Here is a 26,715-nt window from a genome sequence, read left to right as displayed (position 1 = left end):
AATAAATCACCCCCATCTTTTTATAAAGGTTCAAATTGAAAAACGCAATATACACTTGGTATAGTTTCAAATGGCTTTCATATAAACGTTACTTTTATATTAAATAGCAATCCACACAAAGGGCCAGATGTAATGATGCCCGAGACTGCCGGAGGAGTTAGATGCCAGCCAATCTGACATTTCTTTAAAGGGGCAATCACAATGCATGGTTTAGCCTTGAGTGATTTCCGCTTTAAAATAAATAAATAAAAATAGTCAGATCATCCGGCATCTCACACCTCCAGCGATCTCGGGCATTATTATATCCTGCAAGGTCTTAACGGATGTTAGAAGACCCTAACTACTACAGTGCCTGGGAAACGCATTTGTAGAGTAAATGTGTATCTGCATTTCAATTAACAACTGAGGGGGATATTCAAGTAGTGCCGTGTTTTCAGACAGTTGCAAAATCGGTACTACTACAGTTCAATTCAATAGCAGGCATTTGACAGGGGGTTTTTTAAGACTTTTTTGGGGTCGAATCCGCATGGATGAAAAAGGCAAAAAAAACCTCCTGCATAGTCGACAAAACATGTGGATCAGCGGCGAATTTGCAGATCCACCTGGTTTTCGCCCGGGCAGATTTTTTGACAAATCAAAAAGGTCGAATATGAATTAACACACAAATGGACGGAAAGTGCAGTTTGTTTTAAAAGTAAATAAAAAAAAACAAAAAAAAAACGGCACTAATTGAATACCCCCCCAAGGCTGGGCACACACAAAGATTTAGCTGTCCAGTCTGTCTGGAGGGAACAAAAATCTGGTAATGTATGAGAGCAAATGACAATTGGCCAAACATTCTAACATTGAAAAACAGACAGACAATGGTCGTTCAGACAAATTGGTTAAAGCCATATGATTTAAGAAGTGTATTTGAAAAATGTTTTTAGACAGTTTTACAGCTTTTGGGAGCAAATGGTTGCTTGTCATTTGCTCCCATATATTACCAGATATTTGTTCCCACCAGATAATTATTTCTGTGTACCCAGCTGAATTTACACTGAATTCACTGGCTCAAAGAATGTTGGCATTGAAATTGACTTAACTTATTTTGTAACCGTAAATGGCAGTATATCCCTTTGCTTAATTGTAGATAAAGGACTAAAAAGGTCTGTATATGGTGCACAATTATGTAATAAAATTAAACTTTTCATAAATTATATTGTTATTTCAAATAACGTAAACACAAGCAGCGAAGTAGTGGTTAACAGATAGTACTAAAGTTCGCAAACATGATCCCCAAGGCACCTTAATTGTCCACTTTTTAAGTTTATCCATGCTTGGCCAAAGGGCACTTCATTAGCACCTCAGTCAACTTGATTTAACCATCTGTGCTGAGCTATAGATATACCTAATACATGGACCGTTGGGGTGCTTTGACGACCACATTTGAGAACCTCAGAGATAGAATGTCTATTATTGTATACACATTCTGCTAGCTTTTAACCACTACTTTGCTGCTTGATTCTATATCATTTAAATTAACAATGCATTTTAAAGATAAATTATATATTATTACATAATAGTGTGCCACATACAAACCATTCTCTCTCCAATGTGGTAGTACACAGGCAATTTCTGACCATATATTGCGGAAAATGGGTAAAGTATTAATTAACAATAACATGAACTAGTTCCAAGTGCAGACGGACTTTCTTCACTTATTTGTACATACCCTATAGAGAAAGTAATTAAAAAGTTACACAAAGGGTGGACAAAATTTTGAATTTGCATAAGTAAACCAGATTATTGGCCTAGTCGCATCCTAAAAAGCCTGTCACACTGGCCACAAAACATTCAAGAGCAAGCAAAAAGAAGCCTACATGTAGTTTTGGTTTAGCATAAAGGAACATTAAATGTATTTGTTATCACCATGTATACAAAACGAATCCAAGATGCGTAAGACAAGGCTAGGCACACACTTACACACATTAAAGGGTACTGTATAACCCACCACCATGCTTTAATGTATTTTATAGGGAGGAAAGCCAGCTTCCTGTAACTGTTATATAAAACCTTTTGAACACCAGATGAAGAAGCTCTCAGAAGTGGTTTCTCATTTAGGACTAAGCCACACTTTCTCTGGATGTTGGTATTTTCCAACACCAAAAAGCTATACACCTGTTCCACAAAAACTACACAATACAGTCACCTACCTTATGTAAACAGGTGTCCACTACAGAATTACACACTTTCTCAAGGTCATCAGTTAGCTCAAGCCTATACTTGACAAATTCAGAAAGCTCTTCGTTGGTCATGACATCCCAAATGCCATCACAAGCTAGTATTATAAACTCATCATCTTCTGCTCTTAGAATTTCATAAACCTCAGGCTCAGGAGAGACCAACTGTTCAGTAGGACCCTTGCCATCAACACATTTGTAGTCATAGTCCCCAAGAGCTCGAGAGACTGCTAAGGATCCATTGACACGCTGGATCATGACACTGCCTCCAGCATTCTGGATCCTCTCCTTCTCCCTCGGATTGCAAGGTTTGTGATCCTGTGTGGAAAAACAAACTTGTCCACTCCTATACAATACAGACCTAGAATCACCGCAGTTGATAAAATAAATGTGGTTTGGTGAAATGAGAACTGCCACCGCAGTAGAGCCACTTCTGTCCATACCATTCCTTAAATCTGCAAAGTTGCGCATGTACTCGTCGATTTTTAAAAATCCAGTTCGAATGCCACTTTTAACATTTTCTACAGAGGGCTCCAGAGTGGATCCTGCAGTTTCTGCTGCCCTGAACTCTTCGTTATCCGTGATATGCTCTAACAAGTGTGACGAGCAGTAATTTGCAACACGAGACCCTGCGTGGCCATCATAAACCGCAAAAAAGGACCAGTCTTCTAAGCCGTGAGGGATACCCACAACGGCCGTGTGAGCATCCTCCATCTCAACTCGCCAGCCCTGCATGCTGCTAAGTCCATACTGCAATCCATTTCCCGCGCCATGAGCATTGTGTTTCTCTGTTTTTGGTTTGTCCAAAAATGCCCCCATGATCAATATTCAATCTGCGGAAAGAAAAGAAAATTAATCAGGAATAAAATAACACGCTCACCTAAGCTCACTATACACCCAGCCATTTACAGGCTGTCGTAGGACATGCCACTGGAATGAAGTTTAACTTTGCTTCAGGATAATAAAGAGCCTGGTTGAAATCTACAACTTACAAGACTTCATGACATGGTTTTAAGAATATTGGTTCAAACATGTGTACTACGAATGGCCGGCTGCCGGCAGCAGGGTTAGTACAAAAGAGCCCCTTGCGGGCTCGCTGCGTTCGCCACGCTGTGGGCACGGTGGGGTTGTCGTGGACACTCCAAGAGGGAGAATAGTTGTCGGTATACCGGCGCTGGTATGCAGAACGCCAGGATCCCGACAGCCGGTATATCGAGTGCCACCCGGTTTAAACAAGTTGTAAGGATTAGAAATGTAATGTAAACTAGGACGGTCTGCACCTGCAAACACAGTATTGAGTTAATAAAGGTACATACCACCCCCTATTATAATGTGTGGCAGTAGAAAACCAAAACGGCAGCTTCGGCATCATCCAAGTGTTTAGTTTATTTCAAGCTAATACAAGTCACACCAAAATACTAGGTCCGACACGGAATTTGGAACAATCCCGGACAGACCCCGTTTACACCTCAGCCGAGTTATTCCCGGGTCGGCGCTCTTTACACTGCACATAGGTGTTAACTGTTCTGCTGGTGCTTGGAGATATTGGGGGGAATTCAATTGTTTTGCGCACCTGATCTTCTGTCTAAAGTGACTGGAGATTGCGAGCGCAATCGCCCCCAGAGAGGTCAGGGTTATCAAACTAAAGCGGCTAAACCCGACCAAACTGATGGGTATGATGTGAAAAGTCCCGTTTCAGCACTCAAACAGGTCACTTTTTGCACATTTCAGCTCAATATTTAATTCTGTTTAATTTTTAATATACTCCATAAACCTTCAATACCGTAGATGTAATATTGATTCTTCAGATCCATGTCATGACGTATCATTGGGTACACCTGTAAGTCATCTGCCACACAGTGTATTAACACACTCGAGGGCACACCAACAGCAAGTACTGGAGTCATTGGGCGGAATTCAAATGTTATTCCCGCTGGCCACTCGCTATATGGCGTCGAATGGAGCTATTAAAAAGTAGCTCTGTTTGGGCGCGATCGGCTTCCGGCATCTACATTTCAGCTCGCACCCGCCAGGGGTTGGGAAGTTGAAATATGTGAAAAGTGATCCATTTTGGCACCCAAACTGCACTTTTCCAGATCGCGCCCATTAGTTTAGTCGTGTTTACCCACGTTACGTGGCTAAACCAGACCATAACAGATGTGTTCAGATCGATAGGGGACATCAATTGTATATCGTCCCTGTGATCTCCAGTCACTTTCGATGGAAGATCAGGGGCGATAACATTTGAATTCCCCCCCATTGTGTATTTGCCAATTCAATTGTTTTTGGCGTTTAAAAATTCTGTCTAAATAGTACTGTTTAGATGCCCAAACAACCGTCACAATTCGATTGATATTTTGGCACCCATGTATATCACGCCCAGACACAGTTTAGCCGCATAAAACAGCTAAATCTGTCTAATGTCCAACTTTGGCTGTCCAAACTTGAAAGCCCAAAGTGCCGACTTAATACACATTTCTTCTTGCACCACAGGAGGTTGCGAGAAGAAACGTCAGCCCCGCGGCTACTGGGCGTCTAAACAGAGCAACAATTGTATTGCTCCCTTTTGCGCCCTCCTAGTGGTAGCTGCGGGTAAAGCACCTGAATTGGCTTCAGTATGTGCTATTTTAGACATTCCTTACCATAAAGAGCAGTATTTATGAGCCATGTAACAAATAAGACTAGTAAATATTTCAGATAAAGTGCAATACATTGTTAAAGCAGACCCTTTATAGAGTTTACATTTGAACACCAGGTTGTAAATACTCTTAGCATTAAGTTCATTTTCTGGGACAAGCCGAACTTACCTTTACTGTACACTTAAATTAAATCAGAAAAAAAAAAAAACTACTAAAAAACTATTGACATTTATCAAAGCATACAATATAGCAAAGGGGATTTTTAATCAAACCTCAATAACTAAGCCCATTAAACTACCAGTTATATGCCAAACCCCAACCCAGGAGACCATATTTTGCAGTTTTACCTCTACATGTGTTACAGATCTCAGCAGGTTTTAACACTAAATATTATTATTTAATATCTAAGCCTTTGCTAAAGTATGTAAACACATGCTCTAACATTAAGAGCTGCACAAGAGATAAAGAAAAGTCCTTCAGTAAACGACAGTGTTCCTTAGTAACAAATGGAGGAAGTTAATTTCCCACTGCCTGCCACTAAATGGAGCCCAACGGAACAATTTAATTGTTCCATTCGGGCGTACATGAAGCAGGGGGGACACATTTCACCTTGCAACCTCCAGGAGGTGCAAGCTGAAATGTGCTAAAACACTCAAATAGGAGTTTGAACACCCTAACTAGAACTTTACAATGGTTTAGCCACTTTCTCGACTAAACCCAGTACTAATGGGTGCACAAGAGTGGCATGCACACCCAACAAGTGAACAATTGAATAACCCCAGTGAATGCCCATTACATTTGGCCGCCCACAAAACTGAATGCCCTTTTTTTTTCTCTTTCGAGTCAGATACATGAAGCAGGCTCCCAAATTGCAAATCCTGCCAGAAACAGTTTCCTCAACAGAAGAAATAATTTGGAAAATACATATATTTTTAACCTCATACTACCACCCCCTCCAAACAAATGTGGCTGCACAGACATGGGATCTGGTGTATTTTGGTATTGGCAAGAGAGGACCAACAAATACAACTGAAGTCATGCCAGTAACATCCAATGGTGAAATGACAGGAATGAGTGAAACCAACACTGGCCACACATGCTGATATCAGTCAATTGAATAAATTAAAATGTGACCAGTGAAAAACATTCAAAATTTAAAACCAACAGGCCTCAATCAATCCAGAAGTAATCCAGGAAGTCAGACAGGTCTGATTGTGACTTTACGAGTGTGGCCAATCAGATGTGGCTCCCATCACTCAAGCTGCAGAACAAGCTCAGGTGTTGCAGTCTTAACTAGTCAATAGTAATAAGTAAGCAAGGATGGTGCGATGGTTAACATTACTGCATCACAGCACTGAGGTCATGGGTTCAACCATGGCCCTGTGTGGCTTTTGCATATTCCCCCTGTGTTTGCACAGATTTCCTCCCACAAAACAAAAATATACTGGTAGGTTAATTGGAACTTGACAAAAATTAACCCTAGTGTGTATACATGTAGGTCAAACTAGATGAGCCAAGTGGTTCTTATCTGCCATCAAACTCTGTCTATGCTCCGATCAAAGTACTACTGCTATGAGTTTAAATGACTGGCAATAAAAGCCCAAAAATTACCAAGTAGTCAATATGAGACTAGAGGAAATAGCCTGCTACATGCAATATAGGGGCATAGTTTGGCAGCATGTACAATTTGTTATACCGTATATACTCGAGTATAAGTCGACCCGAATATAAGCCGAGGCACCTAATTTTACCACAAAAACCTGGGAAAACGTATTGACTCGAGTATAAGCCTAGGGTGGGAAATGCAGCTCTAGCCGTACACAGCCCTCATAGTGCCAGATATGCCCTCATACTGCCAGATATGCCCCACAGTGCCAGATATGCCCTCATGCTGCCAGATATGCCCCACAATGCCAGATGTGCCAGATATGCCCTCATGCTGCCAGATATGCCCTCATGCTGCCAGATATGCCCCACAGCGCCAGAAATGCCCTCATGCTGCCAGATATGCCCTCATGCTGCCAGATATGCCCCACAGTGCCAGTTACTTACCCTCCGTCGCTCCCGCACTGTCTTCTGAAGGAGGGACACAGAGGGCACAGCGCGCGGCTCTCCTGTGTCCCTCCTGCGTCTCCGGCGTGTGTTAAAGGAAGTGCCGGTTCGTGCACTTCCTTTAACACACACACACGCCGCTGACTCGAGTATAAGCCGAAAGGGCTTTTTCAGCACGAAAAAAAGTGCTGAAAAAGTCGGCTTATACTCGAGTATATACGGTAATTACAGTATAAGCTGGTCATTCTCTTAGGAATGAAAAACTGGCCAACTTGACTGCAGCACAGGCTAAAATCGTTGCAAGCCTGAAACATTGCATGTTGTAAAATTATCCAGGAATGTACCAACAAGAACTTAAAAACACATCCCTCAAGACAATATAGTGACTCATTGAATTCATATGTGGTCAATAAAAAATAAAAAAGTTTGTGACCTTCCTTCAAAAAATTCGATCGGTTTAGATTTACACATTTTTGGGATAAACGAGCCAGAAAAATATATAAATATATCTTGTAACAAGGGAACATGTAAAGTAATTCACCTCTGAAGCAAATTATTATACCAACAAAAATGTCCTGTCACAGGATTAACACCTATTGCTGGAGTTAGTTTCTTAAATGCGACATTGGTTTATTATCCCAGGTGCTTATACCTGCTACTAAATTGGATAATGCCTACTAATCCCAGACTTCCTTTGCCAACTCATGACAGAAGTGAACCAGTCAGTTGAGGACAACTTACAATGCAAAAATAAGAATTTACTTACCGATAATTCTATTTCTCGGAGTCCGTAGTGGATGCTGGGGTTCCTGAAAGGACCAGGGGGATAGCGGCTCCGCAGGAGACAGGGCACAAAAAGTAAAGCTTTCCGATCAGGTGGTGTGCACTGGCTCCTCCCCCTATGACCCTCCTCCAGACTCCAGTTAGGTACTGTGCCCGGACGAGCGTACACAATAAGGGAGGAATTTTGAATCCCGGGTAAGACTCATACCAGCCACACCAATCACACTGTACAACCTGTGATCTGAACCCAGTTAACAGTATGATAACAGCGGAGCCTCTGAAAAGATGGCTCACAACAACAATAACCCGATTTAGTTAGCAATAACTATGTACAAGTATTGCAGATAATCCGCACTTGGGATGGGCGCCCAGCATCCACTACGGACTCCGAGAAATAGAATTATCGGTAAGTAAATTCTTATTTTCTCTATCGTCCTTGTGGATGCTGGGGTTCCTGAAAGGACCATGGGGATTATACCAAAGCTCCCAAACGGGCGGGAGAGTGCGGATGACTCTGCAGCACCGAATGAGAGAACTCCAGGTCCTCTTTTGCCAGGGTATCAAATTTGTAGAATTTTACAAACGTGTTCTCCCCCGACCACGTAGCTGCTCGGCAAAGTTGTAATGTCGAGACCCCTCGGGCAGCCGCCCAAGATGAGCCCACCTTCCTTGTGGAATGGGCCTTAACAGATTTAGACTGTGGCAGGCCTGCCACAGAATGTGCAAGTTGAATTGTGCTACCAATCCCACGAGCAATCGACTGCTTAGAAGCAGAAACACCCAGCATTGTTGGGTGCATACAGGATAAACAGCAAGTCAGATTTCCTGACTCCAGCCAACCTGGAAACTATATTTTCAGGGCCCTGATAACATCCAGCAACTTGGAGTCCTCCAAGTCCCTAGTAGCCGCAGGTACCACAATAAGCTGGTTCAGGTGAAACGCTGACACCACCTTAAGGAGAAACTGGGGACGAGTCCGCAGCTTTGCTCTGTCCGAATGGACAATCAGATATGGCTTTGTGAGATAAAGCCGCCAATTCTGACACTCGCCTGGCCGAGGCCAGGACCAACAGCATGGTCATTTTCCATGTGAGATATATCAAATCCACAGATTTGAGTTGTTTAAACCAATGTGATTTTTTAGGAATCCCAAAACTACGTTGAGATCGCCCAGTGCCACTGGAGACATCAAAGGGGCTGTATATGCAGTACTCCCTTAACAACTTCTGGACTTCAGGAACTGAAGCCAATTTCTTTCTGGAAGAAAATCAACAGGCCGAAATTTGAACCTTAATGGACCCAATTTGAGACCCATAGACACTCCTGTTTGCAGGAAATGTAGAAATTAACCTAGTTGAAATTCTTCCGTGGAGCCTTCCTGGACTCACACCCTGGCACATATTTTCACCTAAGTGGTGATAATGTTGTGCGGTCACCTCCTTCCTGGCTCTGACCAGGGTAGGGATGACCTCTTCCGGAATGCCTCTTTCCCTTAGGATCCGGCGTTCACCCGCCTTGGCGTCAACGCAGCTGCGGTAAGTCCCGGAACAGACACGGTTCTTGCCGAATCAAGACCCTTCTTAGTATCTCTTTAAGTTCCGGGAACCAAGTCCTTCTTGGCCAAACCGGAGCCACGAGTATAGTTCTTACTCCTCTCCTTCCTATCATTTTCAATACATTGGGTATGAAAAGCAGAGGATGGAACACATACACCGACTGGTACACCGACGGTGTTACCAGAGCGTCCCAGCTATTGCCTGAGTGTCTCTTGACCTGGCGCTTCAGGTGGGACGCCATCATAACCACCTTTGGTCTTTCCCAACGGTTTACAATCATGTGGAAACTTCCAGATTAAGTTTCCACTTTTCCGGGTGGAATTCATTTATGCTGAGGAAATCTTCCCAGTTGCCCACTCCCGGAATGAACACTGCTGACAGTGTTATCACATGATTTTCCGCCCAGCGAAGAATCCTTGCTGTCATTGCCCTCCTGCTTCTTGTGTCGCCCCGTCTGATAACGTGGGCGACCGCCATGATGATGTCCTACTGGATCAGCACCGGTTGACTTTGAAGCAGGAGTCTTCCTAGGCTCAGAGCATTGTAAATTGCCCTTAGCTCCAGTATATTCATGTGGAGAGAAGTCTCCAGACTTGACCACACTTCCTTGGAAATTTTTTCCCTGTGTGACTACTCCCCAGCCTCTCAGGCTGGTATCCGTGGTCCCCAGAACACAGTCCTGAATGCTGAGTGTGCTGCCCTCTAAAAGATGAGCACTCTGCAGCCCCCACAGAAGAGACACCCTTGTCCTTGGAGACAGGATTATCCGCTGATGCATCTGAAAATGCGATCCGGACCATTCGTCCAGCAAATCCCCTGAGATCTGCCGAATGGAATCGCTTCGTAAGAAGCCACCATTTTTCCCAGGACTCCTGTGCATTGATGCACTGATACTTGGCCTGGTTTTAGGAGGTTTCTGACTAGGTCGAATAACTCCTTGGCTTTTTCCTCCCGGAGGAACACCTTTTTCTGGACTATGCCCAGAATCATTCCTAGGAACAGCAGACGTATCGTCGGAAAACAGCTGCGATTCTTGGAATATTTAGAATCCAGTCGTGCTGTCGTAGAACTACTTTAGATAGTGCTCTTCCGACCTCCAACTGTTCTCTGGAACTTGCCCTTTTCAGGATATCGTCCAAGTAAGGGATAATTTAGATGCCTTTTTTCTTTGAAGAAACATCTTTTCGGCCATTACCTTGGTAAAAGGCCCGGGGTGCCGTGGATAATTCAAACGGCATCGTCTGAAACTGATATTGACAGTTCTGTACCACGAACCAGAGGTACCCTTGTTGAGAAGGGCAAATTTGGACATGGAGGTAATCCTTGATGTCCAGGGACACCATATAGTCCCCTTTTTTCCGGTTCGCTATCACTGCTCTGAGTGACTCCATCTCGATTTGAACCTTTTATGTAAGTGTTCAAAGATTTCAGTTTAGACTATGTCTCACCAAGCCGTCTGGCGTCAGTACCACAATATAGTGTGGAAAAATAATACCCTTTTCCTTGTTGTAGGAGGGGTACTTTGATTATCACCTGCTGGATATACAGCTTGTGAATTGTTTCCAATGCTGCCTCCCTGTCGGAGGGAGCCGTTGGTAAAGCAGACTTCAGAAACCTGCGAGGAGAAGATGTCTCGACTCTCCAATCTGTACCCCTGGGATAATACTTGTACTATCTAGGGGTCAACCTGCGAGTGATCCCACTGCGCGCTGAGACTCTTGAGACTACCCCCCCACCTTGAGTCCGCTTGCATGGCCCCAGCGTCATGCTGAGGACTTGGCAGACGCGGTGGAGGGCTTCTTTTCCTGGGAAGGGGCTGCCTGCTGCAGTCTACTTCCCTTACCTCTATGTCTGGGCAGATATGACTGGCCTTTTGCCTGCATGCCCTCATGGGAAAGGAAGGATTGAGGCTGAAAAGACGGTGTCTTTTTCAGCTGAGATGTAACTTGGGGTAAAAAGGTTGGATTTCCCAGCTGTTGCCGTGGTCCCCAGGTCCGATGGACCGACCCCAACTAACTCCTTCCCTTTATACGGCAATACTTCCATGTGCCGTATGGGATCTGTATCACCTGACCACTGTCGTGTCCATGACATCTTCTGGGTGATATGGACAACGTACTTATCTTGATGCCAGAGAGCAAATATCCCTCTGTGCATCTCACGTACATATATATAGAATGCATCCTATTAAATGCTCTATATGAATAAAATATTTTCAGTCAGGGAATCCGACCAAGCCAACCCAGCACTGCATCTCCAGGCTGATGGCGATCGCTGGTCGCAGTATAACCACCGTATGTGTGTATATACTTTTTAGGATATCTTTCCAGCTTCCTATCAGCTGGCTCCTTGAGGGCGGCCGTATCTGGAGACGGTAACGCCACTTGATAAGCGTGTGAGCGCCTTATCACCCTAAGGGGTGTTTCCCAACGCGCCCTAATTTCTGGCGGGAAAGGGTATAACGCCAATATTTGCTATCGGGGTAACCCCACGCATCATCACACACTTCATTTTATTTTATCTGATTCAGGAAAAACTACAGGTAGTTTTTTCACTCCCACATAATACCCTTTTTTGTGGTACTTGTAGTATCAGAAATATGCAACACCTCCTTCATTGCCCTTAACGTGTGGCCCTAATGAGAAATACGTTTGTTTATTCACCGTCGACACTGGATTCAGTGTCCGTGTCTGTGTCTGTGTCGACCGACTGAGGTAAATGGGCGTTTTTAACGCCCCTGACGGTGTTTCTGAGACGCCTGGACCGGTACTAATAGTTTGTCGGCCGTCTCACGTCGTCAACCGACCTTGCAGCGTGTTGACATTCTCACGTAATTCCCTAAATAAGCCATCCATTCCGGTGTCGACTCCCTAGAGAGTGACATCACCATTACAGGCAATTTCTCCGCCTCCTCACCAACATCGTCCTCATACATGTCGACACACACGTACCGACACACAGCACACACACCGGGAATGCTCTGACAGAGGACAGGACCCACACTAGCCCTTTGGGGAGACAGAGGGAGAGTTTGCCAGCACACACCAAAACGCTATAATTATATAGGGACAACCTTATATAAGTGTTTTCCCTTATAGCATCTTTATATATATCTCAATATCGCCAAAATCAGTGCCCCCCCTCTCTGTTTTAACCCTGTTTCTGTAGTGCAGTGCAGGGGAGAGCCTGGGAGCCTTCTCTCCAGGCTTTCTGTGAGAGAAAATGGCGCTGTGTGCTGAGGAGATAGGCCCCGCCCCTTTTTCGGCGGGCTCGTCTCCCGCTATTTAGTGAATCTTGGCAGGGGTTAAATATCTCCATATAGCCTCTGGGGGCTATATGTGAGGTATTTTTCGCCAAAAAAGGTTTTCATTTGCCTCCCAGGGCGCCCCCCTCCCAGCGCCCTGCACCCTCAGTGACTGCCGTGTGAAGTGTGCTGAGAGGAAAATGGCGCACAGCTGCAGTGCTGTGCGCTACCTTTAGAAGACTGCAGGAGTCTTCAGCCGCCGATTCTGGACCTCTTCTTACTTCAGCATCTGCAAGGGGGCCGGCGGCGCGGCTCCGGTGACCATCCAGGCTGTACCTGTGATCGTCCCTCTGGAGCTGATGTCCAGTAGCCAAGAAGCCAATCCATCCTGCACGCAGGTGAGTTCACTCCTTCTCCCCTAAGTCCCTCGTTGCAGTGATCCTGTTGCCAGCAGGACTCACTGTAAAATAAAAAACCTAAGCTAAACTTTCTCTAAGCAGCTCTTTAGGAGAGCCACCTAGATTGCACCCTTCTCGGCCGGGCACAAAAATCTAACTGGAGTCTGGAGGAGGGTCATAGGGGGAGGAGCCAGTGCACACCACCTGATCGGAAAGCTTTACTTTTTGTGCCCTGTCTCCTGCGGAGCCGCTATCCCCCTGGTCCTTTCAGGAACCCCAGCATCCACAAGGACGATAGAGAAAGCTCTATACGTGGTTTTCGACTAAATGACGACTTTCGGTAAGACATTCTTCTGCCCTTGACTGGAAAACATTACACTTATATATGCCTAAGTTTCTACATTGCCTTCTCAGTAGAGGGCAGGGAAACAATCACTGCTGCAAATCATTGTGCCCAAACGACAGAATTTCAAGGAGGAACAACATACTGGTAGTGCAGACATCACGTTTTCACCCACTTCTACGGGGGAGGGGTAAAAAATGAAGATGACAGCAGGCGTGATGTGCCATCCGGAAAAGCACATCACTTCATTGGCAGCAATGCGCCCATTGAATGTGTCACGTAAACCTTTACAGTAATCTGTACCTGTTTATACGCGTGTTTTTTGATGTACAGGACTGTTGCTCAATACCACGTAGGCTATGGGGTATATTCAATTCCTGTCGGAAACTGCAGCCTTGTCGGAAAGACGGCAGTTTCTGATTGTTTTAGGTCGGAAGGGGTTTCCATCCTAGTCAATGCCGGCCTTTTTTTCCCGACAAGTCGGGAATTTCCGACTTATCAGAAAACACGTGGATTGTCGGAATCCACATATAACAGGTTTTAGCCCCGTTTCAGACAATGTCAATCCGACTTTTGAAAAAGAGTCGGGTTGCCATTGTCGGAACGTCCAAACCTGTAGAGTTTGGCCGAGGCATTGAATACTGACCTGTCGAATTGAATTTACCTCTAAGTATTCATGTTATTATGACTGTTATTTTAGGCAGCCATTATATTTTGCAACGCAATACACTAGCCGCATGCGGCTGCATTGAATTGCTTTCAAGGGACTGCTATGTCCCCTGCAGCTAGGGACCCAGGTGCCGACCTCAAGAGGTGGGATAAGATCCCCCCAGTAGCTCCCACGTAGCAGTCAGACAGAGGTCAACTGTCTGGCTGTTGAAGATTGCAAAAAATGAAAATGAAAAAAGAAGAAAAATCTCTGGAACCCTCCAGAGTAGTTCCGGCTCTGAGGGCACTTTTTTTCTTAACTGGTCTGAGGGGAGGTGGGAAGGGCATAGGAGGAGAGGAGCCAGCCACACATGAAGAATTTAAAGTGCACCGGGTCCATGGACCTAGTCTATACCCCACTGTAAACAGCAATCCCAGTGTCCCCTATGGATGAAAGAAATAAAGAAAAAGAAATCCTGATGGCCCATAGCATTTCACCTGTAGCTGCAGATATTACCCCGTAAGCTTGTGCTAAGAGTGATGCTTGGCGGTGCATAAAGCAGTGGACAAGTCTAATTACTTTAAGCTAATGAGGAAAGGAGCTGGGAGCAGGAACAAGAGTACAAACATGAGATGAAAGCCACAGAAACCGCAACTTTCCTCTTCTGAAGAACAAAGTGATGGGAATGGTGATACTCAGTAAAATAGAACTCTCAAACAGGCCAAGCAATTAATACGAATAGGGAGAATTATAAAAGGGAAAAAGTTAATGGGTGCAACAGATGATTGCTTTAATTTTTTAAGACGGACAAGTGAAATGGCAGGCTGAGTGCTATGGACAAGACCAGCCATTTCCAGGCACGACCCCTAAATGTTAACAATCTGTTGTATGCTATGTTAATTGTAAGGGTTAATTGCTGCACACACACAAAGATGTTTAGTAAACACCCATCGATCACACACTAGCAAGCAGCTTTCTGGCACAGAACATGTTTAAAGAAACACTTTCCACACTAGCCAATTTCTGTTCTGTATCCACGTGAATAAAAGTCTCACACATTAATGCAAACTTAAAAGTTGCTCACTTCAGACTATAGAAGAAACACTAAAAAGGTCACTAGGATGAATGTGGACAGTTTATCACGTATCTAGGTGACTGACCCAGACTAGGAACTCCATACTGACATTTTTGGCACTCCCATCTTAACTATCAGGTAACCAAAGGAATAATTTAGGTGCCAAAAACCTGTCAAGCAGGCAGTCATATGAATCATGTCAATGAACACAGAAACACACCAGTGTCCCTCAGCAGCCAAAAGAAAACAGCTCATTTCTCTTTAGACTATAAATCAGTTATTACTAATCAAAATCCTACTTGGACCACAATAACTCAAGATTTCTTCTTGGGGGTCCACAAATGGGAAGGTAGCAGAGCATGAACCTGCGTAAGATATTCATAATCTAATTTGTTGTTGTTGTTAAAACTGGTGTCAATACATTGAGAAACCATACCAATGGTTCCTGGCAGACACACTGGTTAAAGGCACATTAAACCACCATAAAGTTCTTGGGTCTGGGACAACCATAGTGCTAACCTATGCTCCAGCTATTTAGGCTGGGTACACACTTGACAATGCGCAGGAGATGCAACATCATTAACGATTTTCCTGGCAAGCAATATCATGCATATACAGAGACGTCATCCAGCCACATACAGTAGAATGTAGTCTTTCACCATATCTTTAGTCAAGTACAAAAGATATCTGGCATAATTAACGGGAGCGCACATTATTAACAATTTAGTGCATACACACTGGCCAATGTCAACGATATATCGTCCAATCCGCCATTTCGATGACATATCATTTGAAAAAAATAGTCAAGTGTGTACCCAGCCTTAATGGTCAAATCTCCAGTGGGGAGCGGTATGAAAAAGGTTGGTTGGGATTTTGGTCACCAGTCTGCCGGCAGCGGGAGGAGTGCTAGCAAGCCCCTTACAGGCTTGCTGTGCTCACCACGCTGCAGGCACAGTGACTCGCTGCGCTCGCCACAGGTTATATTCTCCCTCTATGGGTGTCATCGACACCCATAGAGAGAGAAGAGCCTGCGGTGCCGGCGGCAGCATATCGCCGCTAGTCGGGATTCCAGCGTTGGCATTGTGACATCCAGGATCCCAACTAGCGGTTGTGTAACCGATTCCCCTCCAGCAATTAGTGCCCTGACATGCAGTGAGCAGGGCAAATTCAAACTAAAGGACCCAATACATTAGGACGATAATGACCGATTTCGGGCATTCGGCCCGATATATTGGATGAAATCAGGCATTTTGGAGGTCTCTCCGATCCGATGAGGGTCGGATCGGCTCCCCAAGATAGTGCTGCACTCGTAATAGGTCGATACCCGCAGGCATGGCTGTGATTGCCCAATACACATTGTATGCAAAAGGACAGCATACGCTGTATCTTGGGCAATCCTGCCCCCCGGGAGGCTGCTGGGGTGATTGCCTGCGACATGTCAGACGGACATGTCGCGCAAGTGTATGGGGCCCTTAACAGTTAGGACATAAACCAATCCATTCCATGTTCTCCATACTATTCACTGTATTCAAAGATTTGAGTTCAGTAAACAAGCAGATGGACCAAAAAGTTATTTAGATCATCATCACGATTATTTAATTCTATAAATGCTTTTTAAATTGACTTCCCATTCTTATGTCTAAGACAAATTAATTTTAAGGCGGATTTAAGGGGAATTAAATTTGCCCCATTTATACCCCTTTCACACCGCACAAATAACCCGGTATCGATCCGGCATATTGCCAGGTCGGCGTGCGGTGTGAAGGGGCATAGCCAAAATCGCGGGTCGCCTGACCCGGCAATTCAACCCGGAAATAAGATTTTAAATCTACCGGTAAATCTTTTTCTCGTAGTCCGTAGAGGATGCTGGGGACTCCGTAAGGACCATGGGGATAGACGGGCTCCGCAGGAGACATGGGCACTTTAAGAAATACTTTAGGTATGGGTGTGCAATGGCTCCTCCCTCTATGCCCCTCCTCCAGACCTCAGTTAGAGGAACTGTGCCCAGAGGAGACGGACAGTACGAGGAAAGGATTTTTGTTAACCAAGGGCAAGATTCATACCAGCCCACACCATTCACACCGTATAACTTGTAATAAACCAACCAGTTAACAGTATGAAAAAACAACATATCAGTCAGAGACCGATGAAACTACAACATAACCCTTATGTAAGCAAAACTATATACAAGTCTTGCAGAAGTAGTCCACACTTGGGACGGGCGCCCAGCATCCTCTACGGACTACGAGAAAAAGATTTACCGGTAGGTTTAAAATCTAATTTTCTCTTACGTCCTAGAGGATGCTGGGGACTCCGTAAGGACCATGGGGATTATACCAAAGTTCCCAAACGGGCGGGAGAGTGCGGATGACTCTGCAGCACTGATTGAGCAAACAGGAGGTCCTCCTCAGCCAGGGTATCAAACTTATTTTGCAAAGGTGTTTGAACCCGACCAAGTAGCAGCTCGGCACAGCTGAAGTGCCGAGACCCCTCGGGCAGCCGCCCAAGACGAGCCCACCTTCCTAGTGGAATGGGCCTTGACCGATTTTGGTAACGGCAATCCAGCCGTCGCATGCGCCTGCTGAATCGTGTTACAGATCCAGCGAGCAATAGTCTGCTTTGAAGCAGGAGCGCCAACCTTGTTAGCTGCATACAGGACAAACAGTGCTTCTGTTTTTCTGACTCTAGCCGTTCTGGCCACGTAAATTTTCAAAGTCCTGACCACATCAAGGGACTCTGAATCCTCCAAGTCTCGTGTAGCTACAGGTACCACAATAGGTTGGTTCATATGAAAAGATGACACCACCTTAGGCAAAAATTGAGGACGGGTCCGCAACTCCGCACTATCCATATGGAAAACTAGATAGGGGCTTTTATGAGACAAAGCCGCCAATTCCGACACTCGCCTAGCTGAAGCCAAGGCTAACATGACCACTTTCCAAGCGAGATATTTTAACTCCACCGGTTTAAGGTGTTCAAACCAGTGCAACTTAAGGAATCTCAACACCACGTTAAGCTCTCAAGGCGCCACCGGAGGTACAAAAGGAGGCTGAATATGCAGCACTCCCTTCACAAAAGTTTGTACGTCTGGGAGAGAAGCCAATTCATTTTGAAAGAAAATGGATAAGGCCGAAATCTGAACCTTAATGGAGCCTAATTTTAGGCCCAAATTCACTCCAGTTTGTAGGAAGTGAAGGAAACGGCACAGATGGAATTCTTCCGTAGGAGCATTCATGGCCTCACACCAAGAAACATATTTTCGCCATATACGGTGATAATGTTTAGCTGTCACGGCCTTCCTAGCCTTTATCAGAGTAGGAATGACCTCATCCGGAATGCCCTTTTCCGCTAGGATCCGGCGTTCAACCGCCATGCTGTCAAACACAGCCGCGGTAAGTCTTGGAACAGACAGGGCCCCTGTTGCAACAGGTCTGGTCTTAGAGGAAGAGGCCACAGATCTTCTGTGAGCATATCCTGCAGATCCGGGTACCAGGCCCTTTGTGGCCAATCTGGAACAATGAGAATTGTCTGTACTCCTCTTTTCTTATTATTCTCAACACCTTTGGGATGAGAGGAAGAGGAGGAAACACATAGACCGACTAGAACACCCACGGTGTAACTAGGGCGTCCACAGCTACCGCCTGAGGGTCTCTTGACCTGGCGCAATACCTCTGCAGCTTTTTGTTGAGGCGGGACGCCATCATGTCTATCTGGGGCAGTCCCCACTGACTTGCAATCTGTGCGAAGACTTCCTGATGAAGCCCCCACTCTCCTGGATGCAGGTCGTGTCTGCTGAGGAAGTCTGCTTCCCAGTTGTCCACTCCCGGAATGAACACTGCTGACAGTGCGCTTACATGATTTTCCGCCCAGCGAAGAATCCTGGTGGCTTCCGCCATTGCCACTCTGCTCCTTGTGCCGCCCTGGCAGTTTACATGAGCCACGGCAGTGATGTTGTCTGACTGGATTAGAACTGGTAAATCGCGAAGCAAGGTCTCCGCTTGACAAAGGGCGTTGTATATGGCCCTCAGCTCCGAGACGTTGATGTGAAGACAAGCCTCTTGACTTGACCAAAGACCCTGGAAGTTTTTTCCTTGTGTGACTGCTCCCCAACCTCGGAACCCAGTCCTGAATGCCGAACCTGCGGCCCTCTAGAAGGTGAGCACTCTGCAGCCACCACAGGAGAGATACCCTCCTCAATTCCCTGCCTGAACCCTCTAACACCTTCTCTTCCTTTGATCCTAAAAATGAAGATGAAGTATCTGCACTCTTTTCATCTGCCTACTCTAATACCTCTCCCCTTGACTCTATACCCTCACAAATTAGTAAAGCTCTGTCTACTGTGCTCATCCCAACCTTAACGAAAATCTGTAATCTCTCCCTGTCTACTGGTATCTTTCCTTCTCTATACAAGCATGCAGTGATTACTCCCATTCTGAAAATAAGAATTTACTTACCGATAATTCTATTTCTCGTAGTCCGTAGTGGATGCTGGGGACCCCGTAAGGACCATGGGGAATAGCGGCTCCGCAGGAGACTGGGCACAAAAGTAAAGCTTTAGGACTACCTGGTGTGCACTGGCTCCTCCCCCTATGACCCTCCTCCAAGCCTCAGTTAGGATACTGTGCCCGGACGAGCGTACACAATAAGGAAGGATTTTGAATCCCGGGTAAGACTCATACCAGCCACACCAATCACACCGTATAACTTGTGATCTAAACCCAGTTAACAGCATGATAACAGAGGAGCCTCTAGAAAAGATGGCTCACTACAGCAATAACCCGATTTTTGGTAACAATAACTATGTACCAGTATTGCAGACAATCCGCACTTGGGATGGGCGCCCAGCATCCACTACGGACTACGAGAAATAGAATTATCGGTAAGTAAATTCTTATTTTCTCTGACGTCCTAGTGGATGCTGGGGACTCCGTAAGGACCATGGGGATTATACCAAAGCTCCCAAACGGGCGGGAGTGCGCGGATAACTCTGCAGCACCAAATGAGAGAACTCCAGGTCCTCCTCAGCCAGGGTATCAAATTTGTAGAATTTTACAAACGTATTTGCTCCTGACCAAGTAGCTGCTCGGCAAAGTTGTAAAGCAGAGACCCCTCGGGCAGCCGCCCAAGATGAGCCCACCTTCCTTGTGGAGTGGGCATTTACAGATTTTTGGCTGTGGCAGGCCTGCCACAGAATGTGCAAGCTGAATTGTACTACAAATCCAACGAGCAATAGTCTGCTTAGAAGCAGGAGCACCCAGCTTATTGGGTGCATACAGGATAAACAGCGAGTCAGATTTTCTGACTCCAGCCGTCCTGGAAACATATATTTTCAGTGCCCAGACAACGTCTAGCAACTTGGAGTCCTCCAAGTCCCTAGTAGCCGCAGGCACCACAATAGGTTGGTTCAGGTGAAACGCTGAAACCACCTTAGGGAGAAACTGAGGACGAGTCCTCAATTCCGCCCTGTCCGAATGGAAAATCAGATAAAGGCTTTTACAGGATAAAGCCGCCAATTCTGACACGCGCCTGGCCCAGGCCAGGGCCAACAGCATGACCACTTTCCATGTGAGATATTTTAACTCCACAGATTTAAGTGGTTCAAACCAATGTGACTTTTGGAACCCAAAACTACATTGAGATCCCAAGGTGCCACTGGAGGCACAAAAGGAGGCTGTATATACAGTACCCCTTTTACAAACGTCTGAACTTCAGGGACTGAAGCTAGTTCTTTTTGGAAGAAAATTGACAGGGCCGAAATTTGAACCTTAATGGACCCCAATTTCAGGCCCATAGACACTCCTGTTTGCAGGAAATGTAGGAATCGACCCAGTTGAAATTCCTCCGTCGGGCCTTACTGGCCTCGCACCACGCAACATATTTTCGCCAAATGCGGTGATAATGTTTTGCGGTTACATCCTTCCTGGCTTTGATCAGGATAGGGATGACTTCATCCGGAATGCCTTTTTCCTTCAGGATCCGGCGTTCAACCGCCATGCCGTCAAACGCAGCCGCGGTAAGTCTTGGAACAGACAGGGTCCTTGCTGGAGCAGGTCCCTTCTTAGAGGTAGAGGCCACGGATCCTCCGTGAGCATCTCCTGAAGTTCCGGTTACCAAGTCCTTCTTGGCCAATCCGGAGCCACGAATATAGTGCTTACTCCTCTCCATCTTATAATTCTCAGTACCTTGGGTATGAGAGGCAGAGGAGGGAACACATACACTGACTGGTACACCCACGGTGTTACCAGAGCGTCTACAGCTATTGCCTGAGGGTCCCTTGACCTGGCGCAATACCTGTCGAGTTTTTCCCAACGGTTTATAATCATGTGGAAGACTTCTGGGTGAAGTCCCCACTCTCCCGGGTGGAGGTCGTGTCTGCTGAGGAAGTCTGCTTCCCAGTTGTCCACTCCCGGAATGAATACTGCTGACAGTGCTATCACATGATTTTCCGCCCAGCGAAGAATCCTTGCAGCTTCTGCCATTGCTCTCCTGCTTCTTGTGCCACCCTGTCTGTTTACGTGGGTGACTGCCGTGATGATGTCCGACTGGATCAACACCGGCTGACCTTGAAGCAGAGGTCTTGCTAAGCTTAGAGCATTGTAAATGGCCCTTAGCTTCAGGATATTTATGTGAAGTGATGTCTCCAGGCTTGACCATAAGCCCTGGAAATTCCTTCCCTGTGTGACTGCTCCCCAGCCTCGCAGGCTGGCATCCGTGGTCACCAGGACCCAGTCCTGAATGCCGAATCTGCGGCCCTCTAGAAGATGAGCACTCTGCAACCACCACAGGAGGGACACCCTTGTCCTTGGTGACAGGGTTATCCGCTGATGCATCTGAAGATACGACCCGGACCATTTGTCCAGCAGGTCCCACTGGAAAGTTCTTGCGTGGAATCTGCCGAATGGGATTGCTTCGTAGGAAGCCACCATTTTTCCCAGAACCCTTGTGCATTGATGCACTGAGACTTGGCTCGGTTTTAGGAGGTTCCTGACTAGCTCTGATAACTCCCTGGCTTTCTCCTCCGGGAGAAACACCTTTTTTCTGGACTGTGTCCAGGATCATCCCTAGGAACAGAAGACGAGTCGTCGGAACCAGCTGTGATTTTGGAATATTGAGAATCCAACCGTGCTGCCGCAACACTACCTGAGATAGTGCTACACCGACCTCCAACTGTTCTCTGGATCTTACCCTTATCAGGAGATCGTCCAAGTAAGGGATAACTAAAACTCCCTTCCTTCGAAGGAGTATCATCATTTCGGCCATTACCTTGGTAAAGACCCGGGGTGCCGTGGACCATCCAAACGGCAGCATCTGAAACTGATAGTGACAGTTCTGTACCACAAACCTGAGGTACCCTTGGTGAGAAGGGTAAATTGGGACATGAAGGTAAGCATCCTTTATGTCCAGAGACACCATGTAGTCCCCTTCTTCCAGGTTCGCAATCACTGCTCTGAGTGACTCCATCTTGAATTTGAACTTCTGTATGTAAGTGTTCAAAGATTTTAGATTTAAAATCGGTCTCACCGAGCCGTCCGGCTTCGGTACCACAACAGTGTGGACTAATACCCCTTTCCCTGTTGCAGGAGGGGTACCTTGATTATCACCTGCTGGGAATACAGCTTGTGAATGGCTTCCAAAACTGCCTCCCTGTCGGAGGGAGACGTCGGTAAAGCAGACTTTAGGAAACGGCGAGAGGGAGACGTCTCAAATTCCAATTTGTACCCCTGAGATACCACCTGAAGGATCCAGGGGTCTACTTGCGAGTGAGCCCACTGCGCGCTGAAATTCTTGAGACGGGCCCCCACCCTGCCTGAGTCCGCTTGTAAAGCCCCAGCGTCATGCTGAGGGCTTGGCAGAGGCGGGAGAGGGCTTCTGTTCCTGGGAACTGGCTGATTTCTGCAGCCTTTTTCCTCTCCCTCTGTCACGGGGCAGAAATGAGGAACCTTTTGCCCGCTTGCCCTTATGGGAACGAAAGGACTGCGCCTGATAATACGGCGTCTTCTTATGTTGAGAGGCGACCTGGGGTAAAAACGTGGATTTCCCAGCTGTTGCCGTGGCCACCAGGTCTGAAAGACCGACCCCAAATAACTCCTCCCCTTTATAAGGCAATACTTCCATATGCCGTTTGGAATCCGCATCACCTGACCACTGTCGTGTCCATAACCCTCTTCTGGCAGAAATGGACAACGCACTTACTCTTGATGCCAGTCGGCAAATATTCCGCTGTGCATCACGCATATATAGAAATGCATCTTTTAAATGCTCTATAGGCAATAATATACTGTCCCTATCTAGGGTATCAATATTTTCAGTCAGGGAATCCGACCACGCCAACCCAGCACTGCACATCCAGGCTGAGGCGATTGCTGGTCGCAGTATAACACCAGTATGTGTGTAAATACATTTTAGGATACCCTCCTGCTTTCTATCAGCAGGATCCTTAAGGGCGGCCATCTCAGGAGAGGGTAGAGCCCTTGTTTTTACAAGCGTGTGAGCGCTTTATCCACCCTAGGGGGTGTTTCCCAACGCACCCTAACCTCTGGCGGGAAAGGATATAATGCCAATAACTGTTTAGAAATGATCAGTTTTTATCGGGGGAAACCCACGCTTCATCACACACCTCATTTAATTTCTCAGATTCAGGAAAACTACAGGTAGTTTTTCCTCACCGAACATAATACCCCTTTTGGTGGTACTCGTATTATCAGAAATGTGTAAAACATTTTTCATTGCCTCAATCATGTAACGTGTGGCCCTACTGGAAGTCACATTTGTCTCTTCACCGTCGACACTGGAGTCAGTATCCGTGTCGGCGTCTGTATCTGCCATCTGAGGTAACGGGCGCTTTAGAGCCCCTGACGGCCTATGAGACGTCTGGACAGGCACAAGCTGAGTAGCCGGCTGTCTCATGTCAACCACTATCTTTTGTAAAGAGCTGACACTGTTAATTCCTTCCAACAGTTCACCCACTCAGGTGTCGACCCCCTAGGGGGTGACATCCCTATTACAGGCAATTTGCTCCGCCTCCACATCATTTTCCTCCTCATACATGTCGACACAAACGTACCGAGACACAGCGCACACACACACAGGGAATGCTCTGATAGAGGACAGGACCCCACTAGCCCTTTGGGGAGACAGAGGGAGAGTTTGCCAGCACACACCAGAGCGCTATATATATATACAGGGATAACCTTATATAAGTGTTTTTCCCTTATAGCTGCTGTATTGTTAATACTGCGCCTAATTTGTGCCCCCCTCTCTTTTTTAACCCTTTCTGTAGTGTAGTGACTGCAGGGGAGAGCCAGGGAGCTTCCCTCCAACGGAGCTGTGAGGGAAAATGGCGCCAGTGTGCTGAGGAGATAGGCTCCGCCCCTTTTTCGCGGACTTTTCTCCTGCTTTTTTATGGATTCTGGCAGGGGTTAAAATTCATCCATATAGCCCTGGGGGCTATATGTGATGTATTTTCGCCAGCCAAGGTGTTTTAATTGCTGCTCAGGGCGCCCCCCCCTAGCGCCCTGCACCCTCAGTGACCGAAGTGTGAAGTGTGCTGAGGAGCAATGGCGCACAGCTGCAGTGCTGTGCGCTACCTTGGTGAAGACAGGATGTCTTCTGCCGCCGATTTTCCGGACCTCTTCTTGCTTCTGGCTCTGTAAGGGGGCCGGCGGCGCGGCTCTGGGACCGGACTCCATGGCTGGGCCTGTGTTCGATCCCTCTGGAGCTAATGGTGTCCAGTAGCCTAAGAAGCCCAATCCACTCTGCACGCAGGTGAGTTCACTTCTTCTCCCCTTAGTCCCTTGATACAGTGAGCCTGTTGCCAGCAGGTCTCACTGAAAATAAAAAACCTAAACTAAACTTTTCACTAAGCAGCTCAGGAGAGCCACCTAGTGTGCACCCTTCTCGTTCGGGCACAAAAATCTAACTGAGGCTTGGAGGAGGGTCATAGGGGGAGGAGCCAGTGCACACCAGGTAGTCCTAAAGCTTTACTTTTGTGCCCAGTCTCCTGCGGAGAGCCATTCCCCATGGTCCTTACGGAGTCCCCAGCATCCACTAGGACGTCAGAGAAAAAACAAAACTCTGACCCGAACTCTCTCTCTCTAACTACCGTCCCATCTCTCAGCTCCCATGCCCCTCCAAGCTACTGGAGAGACTTGCCTACACTCCCCTCACACACTTTATTAACTCACACAGCCTACTGGACCCACTTCAGTCAGGATTTCGTGCCCAACACTCCACAGAGACAGCACTGACTAAGGTAGTGAATGATTTGGTCACTGCTAAATCTAAAGGACATTACTCTCTACTTATTCTCCTTGATCTCTCTGCTGCTTTTGACACTGTTGACCACTCTCTTCTCATACAAACACTACAATCCCTAGGTATTCAGGACACAGCCCTTTCTTGGTTCTCATCCTACCTATCTAATCGCTCCTTCAGTGTTCGTTTCTCCGATTCCACCTCTCCTTCGCTACCTCTCTCAGTTGGAGTACCGCAAGGCTCAGTCCTAGGTCCTCTGCTTTTCTCTATCTATACCACATCTCTTGGCAAACTAATCAACTCTTTCGGATTTCAGTACCATCTGTATGCGGATGATACTCAAATCTACCTATCCTCCCCTGATTTGTCACCATCTGTATTGGGCCGTGTCACTGAATGCCTTTCTGCCATTTCATCTTGGATGACATCTCGCCACCTCAAACTTAATATTTCCAAAACAGAATTAATTATATTTCCACCGGCCAATAGTAGTTTCCAACCTGATATCTCTATCACTGTTGAGAACTCTGCAATCACCCCTACCCCACAAGCTCGCTGCCTAGGTGTCATTCTTGACTCTGAACTGTCCTTTGTTACCCACATTCAATCTGTCTCAAGATCATGTTACATACATCTAAGAAACATATCCAAAATATGCCCTTATCTTACACAAGACACAGCAAAAACTCTAATCCATGCTCTCATTATCTCCCGCATTGATTATTGTAATAGTCTCCTGACCGGTCTTCCCAAACATAAGCTCTCACCACTACAATCCATTTTGAATGCAGCTGCGAGGCTAATCTTCCTTGCCAGACGTTCATCGTCTGCAGATCCGCTCTGTCAGTCCCTCCATTGGTTACCGGTATTCTACCGTATTAAATATAAAATACTTTCTCACATACAAGGCTATTAACCAAACTGCACCAACATACATCTCTTCACTCATCTCAAAATATCTCCCTACCCGACCTCTCCGCTCTGCACAAGATCTACGTCTCTCATCCACACGCATTACTTGTTCACACTCAAAATTACAGGACTTTATCCGGGCTTCACCCACTCTGTGGAATGCCCTCCCACGCACAGTAAGACTCGCCTCTAGTCTCCAAACCTTTAAATGTTCCCTGAAAACTCACCTCTTCAGACAAGCCTATCAAATTCCAGACCCACCCACATAACCTTCAGTGCTTCCCTATCTAATTACATCCTCTGTAGAGAATTCATAACATCACATATCTTGTCTTTCTTTAGTCTCACATCCTCCTGACACTTGGATAACTTTGTGGGGTATCATACAACTCATTAAGAACCTAGCAATCTGGTGGACCATTATGCAATAGGTAGCATCTATCCTTGTGTATCTATGCCTATTTCCCTATAGATTGTAAGCTTGCGAGCAGGGCCTTCCTACCTCTGTCTGTTTTTACCCAGTTTTGTTCTATTACTGTTTTTCTAATTGTAAAGCGCAACGGAATATGCTGCGCTATATAAGAAACT

General features: G+C 46.2%; 1 protein-coding gene across 6 annotated transcripts in view; it reads right to left on the bottom strand.

The window, feature by feature from the left end:
• Positions 1–26,715, bottom strand: part of PPM1B (protein phosphatase, Mg2+/Mn2+ dependent 1B) — a 243,948-nt gene that overhangs the window by 63,731 nt on the left and 153,502 nt on the right. For all 6 annotated transcript variants that reach the window (XM_063918361.1, XM_063918359.1, XM_063918357.1 and 3 more), the window contains exon 2: positions 2,196–3,055. In XM_063918361.1, the coding sequence (XP_063774431.1) occupies positions 2,196–3,041 (846 nt within the window). In that variant the 5' untranslated portion in view covers positions 3,042–3,055. The remainder of the gene's footprint in view (positions 1–2,195; positions 3,056–26,715) is intronic.

This window comes from Pseudophryne corroboree, chromosome 4 (assembly GCF_028390025.1).
Source record: "Pseudophryne corroboree isolate aPseCor3 chromosome 4, aPseCor3.hap2, whole genome shotgun sequence".
Taxonomy (NCBI): Eukaryota; Metazoa; Chordata; class Amphibia; order Anura; family Myobatrachidae; genus Pseudophryne; species Pseudophryne corroboree.
This window is presented reverse-complemented; position numbering and strand designations above follow the sequence as displayed.